Source organism: Chiloscyllium plagiosum, chromosome 9 (assembly GCF_004010195.1).
Source record: "Chiloscyllium plagiosum isolate BGI_BamShark_2017 chromosome 9, ASM401019v2, whole genome shotgun sequence".
In the NCBI taxonomy this organism is placed as follows: Eukaryota; Metazoa; Chordata; class Chondrichthyes; order Orectolobiformes; family Hemiscylliidae; genus Chiloscyllium; species Chiloscyllium plagiosum.
Window position 1 is genome coordinate 47,823,803 of NC_057718.1, and position 16,627 is coordinate 47,840,429.

General features: G+C 39.7%; 2 protein-coding genes across 2 annotated transcripts in view; one reads left to right on the top strand and one right to left on the bottom strand.

Annotated features, from left to right (window-relative positions):
- Positions 1-15,682, bottom strand: part of dtl (denticleless E3 ubiquitin protein ligase homolog (Drosophila)) — a 25,547-nt gene extending 9,865 nt beyond the window's left edge. The window contains exons 1-12 of the mRNA XM_043695876.1: positions 15,551-15,682; positions 14,223-14,345; positions 13,945-14,043; positions 11,928-11,989; positions 11,714-11,834; positions 11,567-11,632; positions 6,285-6,400; positions 6,072-6,145; positions 5,613-5,716; positions 5,084-5,188; positions 3,018-3,130; positions 1,202-1,291 (exon numbers count right to left, since the gene is read on the bottom strand). Of these exons, the coding sequence (XP_043551811.1) occupies positions 1,202-1,291; positions 3,018-3,130; positions 5,084-5,188; positions 5,613-5,716; positions 6,072-6,145; positions 6,285-6,400; positions 11,567-11,632; positions 11,714-11,834; positions 11,928-11,989; positions 13,945-14,043; positions 14,223-14,345; positions 15,551-15,599 (1,122 nt within the window). The 5' untranslated portion in view covers positions 15,600-15,682. The remainder of the gene's footprint in view (positions 1-1,201; positions 1,292-3,017; positions 3,131-5,083; positions 5,189-5,612; positions 5,717-6,071; positions 6,146-6,284; positions 6,401-11,566; positions 11,633-11,713; positions 11,835-11,927; positions 11,990-13,944; positions 14,044-14,222; positions 14,346-15,550) is intronic.
- Positions 15,683-15,712: 30 nt separating this feature from the next.
- Positions 15,713-16,627, top strand: part of ints7 (integrator complex subunit 7) — a 62,329-nt gene continuing 61,414 nt past the window's right edge. The window contains exon 1 of the mRNA XM_043695875.1: positions 15,713-15,887. Coding sequence (XP_043551810.1) covers positions 15,794-15,887 — 94 coding nt within the window. The 5' untranslated portion in view covers positions 15,713-15,793. The remainder of the gene's footprint in view (positions 15,888-16,627) is intronic.

Sequence of the window (16,627 nt, forward strand, 5' to 3'; positions counted from 1 at the left end):
TTCCTATCGGAAAGATGTTGTGAAACTTGAAAGGGTTCAGAAAAGATTTATAAGGATGTTGCCAGGGTTGGAGGATCTGAGCTACAGGGAGAGGCTGAACAGGCTGGGGCTGTTTTCCCTGAAGCGTCGGAGGTTGAGGGGTGACCTTATAGAGGTTTACAAAATTATGAGGGGCATGGATAGGATAAATAGACCAAGTCATTTCCCTGGGGTGGGGGAGTCCAGAACTAGAGGGCATAGGTTAAGGGTGAGAGGGGAAAGATATAAAAGAGACCTATGGGGCAACTTTTTCACGCAGAGGGTGGTACATGTATGGAATGAGCTGCCAGAGGATGTGGTGGAGGCTGGTACAATTGCAACATTGAAGAGGCATTTGGATGTGTATATGAATAGGAAGGGTTTGGAGGGATATGGGCCGGGTGCTGGCAGGTGGGAATAGACTGGGTTGGGATATCTGGTCGGCATGGATGGGTGGACCGAAGGGTCTGTTTCCATGCTGTACATTTCTATGACTCTAATGGAAACCTTTTTCAGTTTTGGGATATTCTTAAATCTAAAAACGACCCCACTGATGATAAAGCAAAAGTTATACAAATAATTATATTTCCATGGAGACCAAATACTCAAGAGTTTAATCCTGTAGCACACATTAAGATACTTATTTTGGTGTGATTAACAATTAGCTGATCAAATATTTTTGATGAAACTTAGTAGAATCACTTAATTTCTATACTATCCCCAACTGGCTAAATATGAATTGAGCAATTTACGATTCTGTGCAACTCTGATGTCGAATCCAACAAATAATAGGACCAGTATGAATTTATGTATTTCAAAAAGTAATGTTACATACATGACAATTGAAGGAGTTGAAAATTTTCAAAACACTAATTATGTTGATGATTTTACTCATAATAGTTGACCCAGATCCTTCAATTAAGCAAACTTTCATAGAGTCAGACACCACAGCAAGCAACCCTTACGTCGAACTTGTCCATGCTGGGCAGGTTTCCCAAACTAAACTAGTTTGGCCCATATCCCAAGAACACAGCTGATGAAGCAGTTGTTCTTGTATTAGGATAGCATCATTAATAACAGCCTTCCCTTGAGGGTGGAACAAATCAAATAGCCTTTCGACCAAGGCGAAATATCCAGTGACTTCTCCTTGAAATAGGGGCAGATCACCAGCATACGCACTGACCTTTGAGAAATCTGAAGGGCACCAAGCCACACAAGTCACCTCCTGACTGTGTCCCTGGAGCACTGTTGGAGGATGATGAGGATCAGAGATCTGAAATAATGAGAACTAGGATTAAACTGATTTGCAATAAGGCTAGATCATTCAACAAGCCAAACATCATCTGTTGTCTTATTGCTGAGTTTGATTTGGTCTCAGTGATGTAATTGTAAACCCCAGATTGTAATCAGATCAGACAGTCATAAATGGGACGTCTCATGACAGTGCTACAATTCAGACTCAAATTACTATTGTGATGTTGTCCCGAGTAGTTGTAACTCTGACTCAGTGTTGCAGCACAACAAAACTTTCACATCAGTTTAAATTGGAATGTTGCCAAATAGACTTCAGAGTGGATTAAGAACATGGACCATACTAACATGCCAGGTACTGCACTATGTTTTATTGATATGACAACAGAATTTGGCAATTCCCTGTTCAAGCTTCCTTTCATTTGGCCACTCCGGCTCATGCAGTTTCACACAGTTACAGAAAGAGATGAGTGACAGGGGATCATAAAGTTATCCAACAACACAGGAGATTACAAAACTGTTTGGAGTTGAACTTTTGTGGAAAAAGGTTTTCCCTATACTAATCTGGAACTGCACAACTCACTGGAAACAGTTGCAACAAGTTCAGAGGTTGCTTCATCTCCTTTCCCTTTCCTGAAGGTGATGATACACACTGTGGTGATTGCAATAAAGATTCCTATAAAGCCCTCACTGTGAGGAAAACAATTAACCGAAGACATTATAACCAAGCCAAATTCTGTTTTCATCTAATGTACCTGGGATAACTTTGCAGAAGTCTTTGGCTAGCATACTGGATCAGCAATCCCAACTAATTTTTCTCCATCTTAACACCAGAAATGGCAGCTGTATACAAACCAGTGCTACCCCAATTAGGATCAGCTAACACAGCAGACGAAAGTGATCATAAACGGGTGCTTCCTGGTTCATTGCATTCAGCTTTTCACTTCCCAATAAACGATCAAAAGGTTCCTAGAGTGTTGGCTCAATACTGGTTAAACTCTTGCACAGAGCAGCAACTGTCACTTCAACATGGAACTGCATTACCCAAGACAATAATTGGTTCTATTCTTTGACGCACAAAGACTGTTGAGCATGAAATCAGTGTCAATTTAATAGCCTAGAACAGTGAAGCTTGAGCTGCAGGAAATCACCACATCACATAAACCTCCTTTCCCTTTCATCATCTTTCAATGAAACAATCACAGGAAGATTCTCACTCTCCTACAGGCTTTCAATTTCCTGAAAGTGTCAGATAACACGAGGAAAAAAAACACTTACACAATGAATAGATAGAACCTGCAATGCAGCGTCTGCAAGCATGCTGAAGGCAGTTTCAATCGTGGCTTTCAAAAGAAAATTAAGTGATTTAAAGAGAAATGATTTGGAGGCTAAAGGATAAATCACAGAAGAGCAGTGTTGGCCAAGGTGCTCTTGCAGTGACCTCATTCTAAATTGTGATCATTCTATGCTTACCTAACAGAATGTCTCCAGCTAAGAGTCCGGACCTATGTAGTTAACTGTCTGAATACTGCCAAAGTGATAGCAAATATGCAATAATGTGCCACAGCATTCCTTGGCTTGAGTGGGAGGGAGCAAGCAAACAAGATTTCCACTTTTAATTCGGATTCATGAATTCCTGCTGGAAATGAAGTATTCTTTGTAGATTGAAGAGAGTTTTGTAGGATAGATTAGGATAAAGTATTTTGGCTTGTTTGACCTATTTCCACTTCCAACAGCACGCTGCTTACCTTCCATATGTAGGCGTTATGGTCTGTGGACCCACTAAGGAGGAATTGATCATCCAGACTGAGATTGGCCTTAATATAGAACGTGGAATTCTGGTGACCACTGAAGGTTGCCACTATATAAAACGTATATAAAACAGAGCACATCAATGACAGGAGGACAAAGAAATTCCATAATTTAAGATCTGACCTACTTGATGTAACTTAGCATTAGGTCTTAAATTATTGGAAATTTTGAAAACATACAAAACAGGTCAAGAAGGTCAAAAATAATAATTATCCTTATTTCTGTATATTTCCCATGAGTTTGTATTCTCTCTCAATGGTCCAAAGTCTTTAATTGGTGTCTTGCCTGTGACCCTGAACTTGGTAAAAGAAGCCATATTATGCATTCAAGCAATATGAACTCTGAACTGTGCCCATATTTCCTCAAAAGGTTACCTCTAATTTCAGGCAGGATTGTCAAGACAAATCAAGTTTTTCATTTGGAATATAGCTAACAAAATGATGTCATTTACTATGGGGAAAACTTGAAAACATCAACGTTGTCAGCCACAGACATGGAACAAACCTCCAACTCATTCCCTTAGCCACTGGGGGCGGCATGGTGGCTCAGTGGTTAGCACTGCTGCCTCACAGCACCAGGGTCCCAGATTAAATTCCAGATTTGGGTGACTGTCTGTGTGGAGTTTGCACATTTTCCCTGTGTCTGAGTGTGTTTCCTCCGGGTGCTCCGGTTTCCTCCCACAGTCCAAAGATGTGCAGGACAGGTGAATTGGCCATGCTAAATTGCCCATAGTGTTAGGTGCATTAATCAGAGGGAAATGGGTCGGAGTGGACTGGTTGGGCCAAAGGGCCTGTTTCCACACTGTAGGGAATCTAATCTAATCTAATATCAGACATAGGGAAATTTCAGGAAAAGTTGAAAAGGAAGCAGCCTGTAGGCTTTGCCTTAAGTTCAAATAACTACTTTGCTTGCTGATCAAGAATTTAAGATCACGAGACAGACTCAACGCAAATAGATTGTTGCGTGATTTATGTTAATACTGTACGTGGGGCATTTTGTACATAAATAAACTGCTACATTTCTTTAGATTAGAAATTACAAATAAATTTAATTTACACTTTTGGATATGATGAGGTCACAAATTAAAAGGCTTTTTTAAAATTCATGTTACAGCTCTCAACTTGGTGTGCAGCTGTTTGACTTTGCATCAACCTGAGAATTGTGGTGCAAATTCTAAGTTTGTGCTAGGTTTACACTGGAGGGAGGTCTGTTGAAGGAAAAATCTCAATGTGCCTTTACTCCAGTGTCAGTTTGGACCTGGTTTCCATTAAATGTTTTGCACCAACATTGACTGAAGTTTAAATAGAGTCTACTTGTTAGTTTGAGGCAAGTGACTCATTTGAAGAATTATTAAGTAAGGCCTAAAAGGGGGTTTGTGGACATAATAAAATTATAGTAGCATTGACATAGCACTTTTCATATCAAAAGATCCTAAAACACTTTGCATAATTACTTTTTGAAGCGCAGGCAAGTTGGAAACATAAAATGGTGCAGGTACACACTTGCTATAAAAATAATCTCGTTACAATAGAATCCCAATGGCGTGGAAACAGACCATTTGGCCAAAAAAGTCCACACCGACTCTCTGAAGAGTATCTGACCCAGACTCATTCCTTTACCCTATTACTCCATATTTCTCATGACTAATACAGCTACCCTACACATCCTGGGCAATTTAGCATGGCCAGTTCACCGAACCTGTACATCTTTGGACTGTGGGGGGAAACTGGAGCACCCAGAGAAAACTCACACAGACATGGGGAGAATGTGCAAACTCCCCACAGACAGTCACCAGAGGCTGGAATCGAACCCGGGTCCCTGGCGCTGTGAGGCAGCAGTGCTAACTGCTGAGCCACTGTGCCGCCCAATTAATTAATAACTTTAAAGAGGAAATAACAAACTTAGAAAGGGAAAAAAACATTATGGACTCGTAAATAAATCTAAAAACTCCTCTTCTCCCTCTCACCATAAAAGTGTATTGGACAATCCATCCTTCACTTACCTGGTACAGTCTTTAGGCCAGTCACATTAAACATGTAAATGTTATCATCAGTGCAGTTAGCAAAGAGATTGGAGCCTTTTGAGTCCAAGACAACATTGGAGTACCCTAAAATGTGAACAAATTGAAGTTCATTAATTATTTTAGGGAATTTTTAAAAGCCTAATTTATACACAGTCAGAAACTAATTCTAACTACTACTGAATTAGCTCATGCTTACATGCAACTCAAAACTTATCAGACTTTACAAAGTCTGACTGTAACTAAGGTATTTCATATTTTCATGTTCACACCAGCTCATGACAGATTTTACAGTCGGTGTTTCATGACATGAAGTACTTTCAGTATTTTACTTTTGCAGGACTTGCTTCCTGCCATTGCTATTTGAATGATGACAGCTGGTCAGAGTGGGTCATGTACATTTCCTTTGCTCCTTCAGGGGAACAGGAATGCATTCAGTGAATGGTTGCAAATTGATTAATGAATCCTCACACTTCTCCCAAAGCTGCACTGACAGTTAAAACATATATACCGAGTTTCCGTGCACTGCTTCCTGGATAAGGGAAGGACTGCACAGGCACAGGATCTTGATGATGAATGGTGTAGTTCTTCCTCAAATCCCACATCTTGATGACCCTGGAAAGTAAATAATGTATTTTTATAGATGCAACAGAGAGTGAATAAATCCTGTCAGTAAATGTTAGCCTTGGCTTTGTGATAACAGCTTTGTCTGAGTCAAGTCCCGAGGCAGAAAATGAGTTTGTAATCTAGACTGATACTTCACTGCATTCCCAAAAGGTGCTGTCCTTCAAATGAAACATTAAACCAATATCCACGCAGATCCCATGGCGCTACTTGAAGAAATGCCCAGGCCAACATTTATCACTCAAACATCACGAAGACAGATACACTTTGACAGAATGAGAACTGTGCAATAGAGGTTTGTTGTTAAGGCATTACAGCTCCTGTTTTTATTCCAAATTCCACTTACCCATCCACTGCACCTGCAGAAATCAAAGTCTTTTCGTCTCTAAAAATCACTACTGTTACACTCTGCTGAGAATCCTGTGAAAAAATGAAAAGTCAACTCAGCACATGGAGTAAACCTGGCCCATTTTTAACAGAAGACTGGAGGCCCAGCCACTGAAGCAGCGGTGACTGGAGTACCAGACAAGTAGAGAAATACAATGAAAAGCAATCATACCACAGAAGGAGCAAGTCCCCGTACAGACTGTCGCCGTTTCTTCTGTTTTGGAGGAGTCTGCTTGGCCTGCGTGTTGTGAGCACCAGTAATTTGCTTCACTTGTCTGTAAAATCCATCTAATCACAAGCAAGAAGTCGATGAATAAGCTTCAAACTTATTTGTCCGCTTCTCCTCCCTCAGTTTCTCTCACAATAACCACCTCAAGAGCTCACAGTCCAAATTGCCACTCCATGTTTTAGCATAGACAGTTTGATTCAGCAATCTTTTAGATGGATGAAGGGGACACCATTACAACCAAGCCAAGAAGAACCTTGACTATCTCTTTGAGGCAAATTGCAGCTTTATGTTCTGTATGATTCCATTCTCACTAATGCACTGAAGAATTAAAAGCAGAGAACTTTTAAGAGGCATTTTTTCTGTCAAGAACCCATCCTTTTTATAATCAAAAGTTAGAAATATGCACTCTTTTTAAACTTATTTTAAATGTAATACATGTTTCAATGAGTCACTTATAACCATTTTGATATGGTTGTCATGGAAGTGCCAAGACTGATGGCAAAGAATGGAATAATGACTAAGTGCAGGAAAAACTTAGCAGGTATGTCTGCATCTGAACCAGGCTGGGTCCAGTGTTCCGGCAAGTCACATAACTCGGACAGCAGATAGGGTTTAAAGCTAAATATTGGGGACAAGGAATCAAGTATTGGACGATGTAATAAATTGAAGGTAGAAGACAAGGCAGCAAGGTAACAATAAGGAATATATGGCAAGAAGGGACTGAGCAAACAAACTTAGAAGTGCACCGCAGATAAGGCCAGACAGTGCAAACATGATAAAAAGATCAAGATAAGGGCTGTCAATCTGAATCTTTACAACAGAACAAAAATTTGACAGCACAAATTGAAATAAATATATGTGATCTGATAGACATTACAGAAACACAAAGGACAGCAAAGGCAAAGACTTGAATATTAAAGGGTACACGGCATTTCAAAATATTAGGGAGCTTGGAAAGATCGAGGGTTCCATCCATTTATTCAGGATGACATTAACACAATAGAGAAAGATGACTCAATTTCTAAAGTTCAAGACGTAAAATCAGTTTAGCATAGATAAGAAGTAGTAAAGCCAGCAAGTCACTTCTTGGCCCCTAACTTTTTAGGCAGCATGGAAAGAGTATAAAGGAATAATGGGGTTTTTGAGAAAGGCAGTGATAATCATGGATGACTGACTCTACAATGAACCAAATTGGCAAAGGGAGCCTGGAAAATTAGTTCAGGGAGTGTTTTGGGGACAGATTCTTCAAGCAGCACATGCTATACATAAATTTGCACAATGTATTAGACGTGGTGCCACATTAAAGGTTGCTGTGGAAAATAAAATCTCACTACATCAAGGGCAACATATTGGCAGGGTACAGGATTGATTAGCTAACAGGAAACACAGTAGGTATAAATGGCTAGTTTTCAGGTTGGCGAGAGTTACAAGTGGCGTGCCACAGGGTCAACGCTGGGTCTTCAATTATTTACAATCTACTTCAATTAAATGTACGATTGATACCAAAAAAATTGCAAAGAGAGAAAAAAAGGAAAAGGGTATAAAAAGGTTAGCTGAGTGGGCAAAAATTTGACGTGGCATATAATATGCAAAAATATGACCTTCTCAACTTTTGCAAGAAAAACAGGATTTAATCCTCATTAGAAAGAGGAAGAGTAGGCCACTCAGTCCCTCAAGCCTAGCTCCCCATTCAATACGATCAAGGTTAATCTTCCCTGTGCCTCTATTCTCTTGTACTGGCTCCACATATTCCTCAACTCCCTGATATTACAAAAATCTACATCCTCTTTTAAATACTCTCGGTGATCTAGCCTCCACAACTCTCAGGGCTGGAGAATTCCATACATGTACTACCCTTACAGAACAAATTCCTTTCCGTGACAGATTTCAATGAGTGTTTGTATATTCTGTAATTATATTCCCTAGTCTGAGATTTTCCCACAAGTGGAAATATTATATCAACATAGGCTGTCAAGCCCTCCCAGAACCTTGTATATTTCAGTAAGAGCTCCATTCAGTCTTTAAAATTCAAACGAATAAAGCTCTCACCCGATTCGCCATTCTTGGTAAGTCAACCACTTAATCCCAGGAATCAGCTGAGTGAATCTCTTTTGATCCACCTCCAATGCCAATATCTCCTTTTTCAAAAACAAGGACCAAAACTGGACACAACATTTGAGGTGGGGCCTTAACAAAAACCACTACAGTTGTAAAAAAGACTTGCTTATTTTTAAATTCCAACCCCATTGCAATAAAAGCCAAAATTCAATTTACCTTACTTGCTGAACCAGCCTGCTGACCTTTTGAGTTTCATGCACAAGAACATACAGATCCCTCAACACTACACATTTTCAATTGAGACTCTCTCCATTTAAATCATTGTCTTTTTATTCCTACCAAAGTCCATGACCTCACATTTTCCTACATGTTTTTACCCACATGCTCAACCTACCAAATCCCTTTGGAGATTCTGGATGTAGGTTTGCTCGCTGAGCTGTAAGGTTCATTTCCAGACGTTTTGTCACCCTAAAGCTTCGCCTGAGGCCCACTGAAAATGTTACCTAGTAGAATGACAAAACGTCAGGAAATGAACCTTCCAGCTCAGCGAGCAAACCGACATCCAGAACCTCAACCTGAGCTGCACATCTTCTCAAAACCCTTTGGAGATTCCTTATGTCCTCATTAAAATAGACCATCCCTCTTATTTTTGTATCACCAGCAAATTTGGATATATTACTCCCTGCCCCCTCCTCTAAGTCATTATTATACACAGTATACAATTGAGGCCCTCAGACTGACTTTTGTGGCACTTCACTACTGGATGGACTTTGCAGAACACAGAGGCACAGAAAAATCTGGGTGTACTGGGGCATGAATCAGTCAGAATGAGAGCACAGAAAAGTGATTAGGTATCAAATGAAATTAAATGTACAGGTACAACTCCAAACAATATGAACTACCTGTTACAAAATGGTGAGTGAACACAAACTTAGTAAAATACAATCAAAACATTCAATACATTAATCATATGTACAGATCAATTGCATGTACACATGGTATTGTTGTTTATTGCTGAATTCCACAAAGAAATTTTTTCATAAATATTAACTGATCATATTATCAGATTAAGTCCTGGGATCACTGTTCCATTACACAATTTGTCAAGTTACACTTGCAATTTAACAACCTCAGTAAGCAATACAGGAGGGAAAAACTCACCATGAAAAGTTTCAAAAAGCAGCTCATTCTATTACGTGGACAGCAAATGAAATTGAGAAGAATGCAAGACGAAGAAAGTTGCACACAGGTCACTGTTAGAAAAGAGGTACTTACATCTTCAAATTAGACAAACAATTTAGAAAGAGGCCATTTAGCCCCTTTTGCTGTCTGCTTGAAAGGGCAATCTAACTTGTCTCAGTCCTCTCCTCTCTCTCTCTCTCTGTCTAACTCTTAATGCTTCTTTACCTAGGCAAATCCTGACACTGGCCTTTTGAAGAAGTCACTAAAAGTCTTGATGAGGGCAGAGCAGTGGATGTGATCGATATGGACTTCAGTAAGGCATTTGACAAGGTTCGCCATGGTAGACTGGTCAGCAAGGTTAGATCACATGGAATAGAGGGAAAACTAGCTATGCTATTTGGATTCAAAACTGGCTCGAACTTAGAAGACAGAGGGTGATGGTGGTGGGCTTCTTGATCAGATAGGCCAATGGGCCGAGGAGTGACAGACGGAGTTTACTTTCGATAAATGCGTGGTGCTGCATTTTGGAAAGGCATATCAGGGCAGGACTTATATATTTAAGGATAAGGACCTTTGGAGTGTTGCTGAACAAACAGATCTTGAAGTGCAGGTTCATTGTTCCTTGAAAGTGGAGTCACAGGTAGATAGTATAGTGAAAGCGACATTTGGTATGCTTGCGTTTATTGGTCAAAGAGCTGAGTGTAGGAGTTGGGGGATCACGTGTAGGATATGGGTTAGGCCACATTTTGAAATAATGCGTGAAGTTCTGGTCTCCCTGCTATAGGAAGGGTGTTGTGTTCAGAAAAGATTTACAAGGACATTGCCAGGATTGAAGGGTTTGACCTACAGGGAGAGGCTGAATAGACTGGAGCAATTTTCCCTGGACCGTCGGAGGCTGATGGCTGACCTTATAGAGCTTTATAAAATCATGAGATACATTGGATAGGGTAACTAGATAAGGTCTATTCCTGGGGGGAGGGGAGGGGTGCGGGTGTCCCCCCAAAATCTCTAAGGTGAGGGGAAAAAAATGTAAAAGGCATCTAAGGGGCAACTTTTTTTATGCAGAGACTGGTGCACGTATGGAATGAGCTGCCAGAGAAAATGTTGGAGGCTGGTACACGAATAGCATGGGTTTAGAGGAATATGTGGCCAAATGCTGGCAAACAAGTTTACATTTATTTAGGATTTCTCATTGACATGGATGAGTTGGACTGAATGGTCTGTTTCCGTGCTGGATATCTGTGTGAGTTGCCTGTCACATATCAGGATTTCATTCCTCCCACCACTGCAGTTTCAGCAACCAGCAACTGGCACTCTGAAGCAACCTTTTGCTCTAATTAGACTCATTGGTGTCTGTCACTGTTATTTGGGTTCAAACCATTATAATTCATTTTCAATAAAACCTCGACAGATAGTATAAAGTCCAAGAGGTAATGATTTCCCTTTCAGAAAATTTATAGTCGTTAACTGAACTGTTTGCTTTTAAAATGCATACATATAATTGCAAGACCAGAAGGATGCGTACTTAATCAACTACAATTGTGACAGAGAGTGATCTTTATTTAAATCCACTGCTCTACTTGCAAGTTGGGCCTTAATTTCACCACACATTCTTGGTTAGGATTGCACATACTCTCAAAAGGTTCAATCATTGGTGCTTCTGAAAGGATTAATGCTCTATCGAGCAAGAACGAACCAGTACCCATATTTGGAGATTTGAATCTTCCTTTCAACATATCAACTGAATGCAAGGAATTTCTCATAGGTGCCTCTCAAAGTGACTGCACACTCTCAATAGTAGGGGTTTTGGGCAAGAATGTACTAGAAATTAATGTAAAGTTGGGAGAAAGTCAAGGCTTTGGGAAGCATTGGAGTTCAAAAAGTGATACGAAATGTTTGATTCTGAAAATGTCCTGTGATTCCACAGCACAATGCACTGAACACTCACATAATGTGTTCTTGTAACTATGTTGGGAAACACCTACCTTTCTTACTGCAACGAGTGTCCCAGACCATTATGTTACCATCTCTGCCACCAGTGCAAAATACAGCTTCAAACAAAAACAAAAAAGAATGAAATGAATTTTTTTGTTCCTTAATAAATAAAGCTTTTCGGAGTAAAATTATGGTACCTGTTTCCTGCTTTCCAAATGCCACAGACTTGAGGCTGCACTGGTGGCCTTTAAATGTGCCAAGGAGCTCACTTGCTTTCACATCCCAGAGTTTTGCTGTCTGATCACCTGAAGCTGTAACCTTCAAAACAAACATAAAAGTACAAATGTTCAGCAGTACTATCAACACACTTTTCTTTATTAAAGGAATGTACAAGGAAAATAGAGTACTTACTAATTTTGGCTCTCCAGGAACCCAAGCAAGGTCAAACACTGCATTGTTGTGAGCCAACCATGCTGAAAACATAAAATTCTAATTTAGCAAGGAGAAACCAGGTCAAGAAACAGACAAAGTTGTCACTGAAACCTCAGTACAACAGATGTTTAGGCAAATAAAACGTACATTTAACTATAAAGAATAGCCAACAATATATTGTTTATTTTGCCCTGCCAAAATTAAAGTATTTCTGGACCATTTTGAGCTTCACATTCTTGGAGTGTGGACAAAAACAAGTTAAGAGGTGTAGGGTTTGGAGATACAGTATTCGTTTGGAGTCATTCTGGAATTTTACCAAGAACAGTATTGTGTATGGTGGGATGGGAGATTGCCATTTGTTATTTATAGTGTTTATAAACAGAACTGTTTTACTATTTATAATAACAGAAATCTCACCACTAATGCATACAGGTATATTTACATTAAGCAGGCCTGGGGATATGATGATATAACAAACACAACTTACATGAAATTAGAATCAACGTAATACTTTGTTTAATTTCAGAGGAAACACTTCTCTGCACTAATGTTTTAACACGGAGGTAGTGCTCCAAGATGTGGAGAATTTTAATGGACGATATGACTCCTTTGATTTGGAGAATGAAGAGAAAAATCAGGGAAGGCAAACATGTAAATGACTTTTTACTGGAATAATCATATATAAAGACATGTTTAGCAACTGATTCTGGATTGCTGGTCTATCGGCAGGAAATAAATAACTTTTCACCCCATATTTTAAAAACCCAGGTGGCAGGTTCTCCCAATTTATTCAAACGTACAGGTCAACTCCGGGTTGCAATGGGTTCCGTTCTGGCGTCTGTACACAAGTCCATTCGCAAGATGGAACAGAATGCAGGCCAATATAAAGTAGCTGTTCCTATACACGGAAAATGTTTGTACGCCAGTCCTTTAAAATTACATCCCTCTATGAGATCACATTCCTAAGTTGGGATGTTTTTAATTCAGGGATCCTTGCATTCATTATGCAGCTGAACAAGTGTAATTTGTCGACTCTAGAATGAAAACTGATCAAGGTAATCCATAAAGTAAAACAAACAACTGCGAATGCTGGAAATCTAAAACAAAAACAGAAATTGCCAGAGAAAGTGGCAGCATCTGCAGAGAGAAAGCAGTGTCAACGTTACAGGAGCAGTAACCCTTCATCAGATAATTCATACAAATCAAAGAAATGATTGAGAAAGAGTACAGGGCACAATGGATTAAAAGTACTTCACACAAATGGTGTTATCACACGGTCCATATTACTCCCCTTATATTATAGCAATGAGATCGCCATATGAAAATAGGACTTGAGAGGAGAAGGAGGCCATGTATTCTTCTGAGCCTGCTCCACCATTCAATAAGATCGTGCTTGATCTGGTGGTGGTCTCAGTTCCACTTTCCCGCTGGCACTCTTAACCTTCAACTATGATGTTTATCAAAAATCTCATCAGCTTTGAGTAAATTAAGTTCCAGCCTCCATTTGAGAAAAAGAATTCTACGCACTAATGACTATCTAAAAAAAAACTCATCTTGGATGCTATATCATATATTAGACTTGATTTGTCTCTGTAGCTTTAACGCTATATTCTGCATTCTGTTCTACTACCCTGATGCACTTACGTATGGTATGATTGGTCTGGATAGCACATAATACTTTTCACTGTATCTCAGTCAATGGAACAATAATAAATCAAAGCAAATCATTTATATTTTTAAATTAGTTCAGGGTTTAACTGAAGCAGATGGAAAAATTACTTCCATGTACAGTGCTCCAATAATGACTAAACAAGAATCTATCATGGTGCCTATGAAGGATAGAATTGCATGACTGACCCACTTATTGGAAATTTTGCATTTCAAAAGGAGGTGTCATTTTATAAATGAGTTATGTCGTTTCAATGATGTGAACAAGGTTTAGATACATTCATTTAAAAAAAATCTAAGAAAGCAAGCAAACAAAATGTTGGCACACCTCGACAAGTTGGGTCCTCCTTGTTACGGCATTCTGTATTGTACAGCCTGACTACACCTTCTTCATTCACCACTGCAAGGACCTGATGCCACAGATCTGCTGTAAAATAGTCATATTAAAAATCACCAGCATGCCAGCAATACCATCTCTAATTTTCACACAAGCCCTTTTGCATGGAAAGCGATACGAAGTCGCACAAATGAAGACGCACCGAGGTGATCTCCCAATTTAGTATTAACATACTGGAGTTAAAATTACAACTGGATAGGTCAATTTACCTGTCGACCACAAGCAGCCAAACGGAGGAACTGGTGCCCCATGGTCACCATATGAAGTGTGTTCATCCCATCGATTACATTGGTAATATTGCAGCAGAGTCTCTAACGAGTAGCTGTGAAACTCTAACATGAAAGATAAAATTATGCTGAAACTAATGGACAAGTAAGTTACAATAAAAATGTTTGGATAGCTGACTACAGTTTTTCTTTTGTATCATATATTCCACAATGCAAGTTTACAGAAATGTTTCTTTTCTGTGCAGACTAAAAAAATCCAAAGAGAAATTTCAAGATAAATCCTTTGAAGAGAAATCCATATTAATGGGATTTAATTTTTATTTGATTCATCATTTCATTCAAAGGACGGTCATTCATCATTCTGAACGATATTCAGATATTTAATCACACATGAACCAGAAGGCATTCTAGCTAATCTCAACCACACTCCTCATCCGACATCCACACTGTTACTAGGGGTTGAAGTCAGGAAAAGCAACCTGGGTTGCTTCTCAACCTGAAACTGATTGCATCATCGTATACTACATCACCGTGAGAACAGTTAACGTGGAATCTTTCTGATTTACGTAGCTCAATTCCAGGTGAAAACAACTGAAATACATTGCCCATGGAGGAACAGTGTTAAATTTCTGTCCAAATGATAAGTTGCACGATGGACTTCTGTACTAAATGCATTTCAAATTGATTGTTTTTCCCCAGCTTCATTTTCCACTGATATATATAAATTGTGAATTGAAAGGAGATTTCTGTAGGGCGAGCAATAATTGTTGCGATTTAGATTTTTCAAAAAACGTCATTTTGTTAGTACCAAAAATATTTAACACCAAATAAATATTATTGTTCTCCCCTTCAAAACGCATTCAACTACGGCCCTGATCCAACTCATTTAATAGCATAGTCAAATAACTCGATTCTAGTACTTTCACGTTAATACTTATCAGCCTACCAACATCTTAAGTGACAACGACAGGGTGATGTATACTACAGACAGTCAGAAAATAGCTTTTCTCCTGCAAAGCTCGAATCAATTGAGACCAAAACGGCAAAAATAACACTGCAGTTATTTCACATCTGAATACAATTTGATACTTACCAGATCAATTTGCACTTCAGAAAACAAAACTTAGGGAACTTTCTATCTTTCAAAATGAATAGCATACCCCATGAAAATTGAGATTAAATTTCGGCGAAATAGGACATTGACTGAAGTATTTTTATGAATAAACTTTAAACAAGCGATAGATCGGAACGATGATGTCTTTAAAGAAAGACTCACACAACCCTTATATAAAAATGGAATAACTTTTCACCTCGCGTTTTGTTGCAAATTCTGCTGTTGAGCACAGAATGGAACAGCATCTTGAACTTTCCAGTTACTGAATCAAACACAACTCCCGCGCTCAGTCCACTCTCAACCTCCCGCCAAATAGACGTCACACGCGCTGATTGGTGGTCAGGCGGAAGTGAGTCATCCTGCTGTCACCTCCGCTCGTGGTGCATTACTGGGAGAAGGCGGTTGGTTCGCTCGAGTTATCCGCGGTGGGTGTTTAATCATGGCGCTAGCGGCATCTCGGCCATTCCTGTCGGAAGGTGGTTATGGAGAGCAGGAAATGGACGCCAACTCTGCTCTGATGGAGCTGGATAAAGGTGCTCGTACCTATCGGGCGCAGCTTGGCCGCTGCCGCTCTCTCGCCCTTCTGTTTTCTCGGATTTAACAAACTGGTGAAACATTTTCCAAACTGCCTTTAAAAAGTCCACCGGGATATCTGGGGCTATCTCTGAGCAGAAGCTATGTTTTGGTTTTCTTATTACCTAATTGGCACTCTCCAAACATTTAAAAGTGGAGGTCTGTGCAACCGGGTCTAAACTCTTGCGTCTGAGCATTAGATGTTGACGGATGCGAGTTGATTGTTATTTTCAGAAAAGTGGCATGTTATAATCCTATTCTCGGTTAGATTAGATCCGCTACAGTGTGGAAACAGGCCCTTCGGCCCAACAAGTCCACACCGACCCTCCGAAGAGCAATCCACCCAAACCCATTCCCCTACATTCACCCCTGACTAATGTACCTAACACTATGGTCAATTCACCTGACCTGCACATTTTTGGATTGTGGGAGGAAACCAGAGCACCCGGAGGAAACCCACGCAGACACAGGAAGAATATGCAAACTCAGCACAGACAGTTACCTGAGGTGGGAATTGAACCTGGGTCCCTGGCACTGTGAGGCAGCAGTGCTAACTACAGAGCCACCCCCAGGGCTGAAACTCACTTTAGTTAGTTTTAAACAAATCTCGAGTTTCGTCAGTTCGAAAATAACATTTTTCTGAGCAGTTTGAATCGCTTATAAAGTGAGAGGCAATTTGACAAATCTGTATTCTGTACTT